The following is a 1,130-nucleotide window of genomic DNA, read 5'->3' as shown; positions in this document are numbered from 1 at the left end:
CCCCTTCCCCCACACACCTGGGGCTATGGTCTGAACCGAGACTTGCTAAATTGCAACCAATAGAACTACTATCTGGGCTTTCCCAAGAAAGCTTGTTATCCTGTTCCTATTCAACTGCTTGGCTTTTCTCTCAGGCAGGTCAGCTACACCCAGACTGGACGGAGTGCAGCAAGTGCCATTCGGGTTCACCTCACTACAGGAGCCATGACAAAACCCTTCAGCATCTAAACATGATCGTGGTTTGGTGTTATTAAGTAGTGCTGGCATTAGGCCAAAATGTTACAGATATCATGTAAAAGTTACATTCATATTCTAGTATCCACCTAGGCCTGAGAAATAGGGGGGAGGTGACATTGCATTTTTCACGAGATCTGATAAAACAAAACCCCCCAAATCAGGTTTTTCTAATTGAGGATTTACTAAAGAATCCCTGGTAGTAAAATTAAATTCTGACTGGCCTTACAACGGATTTCTTCCTCAAGCTACTCCTGAGCAGGTCAATAGAACATAAATATATTTTTTGTGCCAGTCCAACAAATTTAATTTTTTTAAATATTAAGGGCGGAAATGTTGGGGTCTCTCACCTCCACTAACCACTCTCCCTCTAAACATTATATTGTGCCCCTTACAGGCGCACAGAATTGCTACTGAGAAGACCTCCCCAGATCTCCCAGAATGCAGAGTCGTCGTCAGACCACGTTGTTCGTCGTAGTCGTCGCCACCGCCCACTCGGACACGCCTACCAGATACATCTCCGCTCATGATCGGACTGCGAGGCAGAGGCAGAGAGAGACAGAGAGAGTTTCTCCAGGGGACTCAGGGGCGGGCTTAGAATCCTTCCTTGTCCGATTAATAAAAATGCTCTGATCAGCGCAAACCGACAGGGCATTCATTTTCCTTTGCAGCCTATCCTATTTTAGGATGTTAAGCNCTTCAGTACGAACCCAGTCCAAAGTGTTTTCTGCCCACACAGAGACACACACAGAAATTCAAAAAGTCCCATTAAAAAATGGGGTACAGAGCTAAACAAAGAATTCTCAACTGAGGAATATTGAATGACTGAGAAATACCTGAAAAAAATGTTCAACATCCTTAGTCATCAGGGAAATGCAAATCAAAACAACCCTGAG

The 1,130-nt window shown here is 44.4% G+C and overlaps 1 protein-coding gene across 1 annotated transcript in view; it reads right to left on the bottom strand.

The window, feature by feature from the left end:
* The window catches only part of Angptl5 (angiopoietin like 5), a 117,127-nt gene extending 116,365 nt beyond the window's left edge, over positions 1–762 (bottom strand). Inside the window, 1 exon segment of the mRNA XM_021206654.1 lies at positions 696–762. Within this exon segment, the coding sequence (XP_021062313.1) occupies positions 696–762 (67 nt within the window).
* Between the last annotated feature and the right edge of the window lie 368 nt (positions 763–1,130).

The sequence above is a fragment of the Mus pahari genome, chromosome 10 (assembly GCF_900095145.1).
Source record: "Mus pahari chromosome 10, PAHARI_EIJ_v1.1, whole genome shotgun sequence".
Classification (NCBI taxonomy): domain Eukaryota; kingdom Metazoa; phylum Chordata; class Mammalia; order Rodentia; family Muridae; genus Mus; species Mus pahari.
Note: the sequence above shows the minus strand (reverse complement) of the source record. Positions and strands in the feature narration are given on the sequence as shown.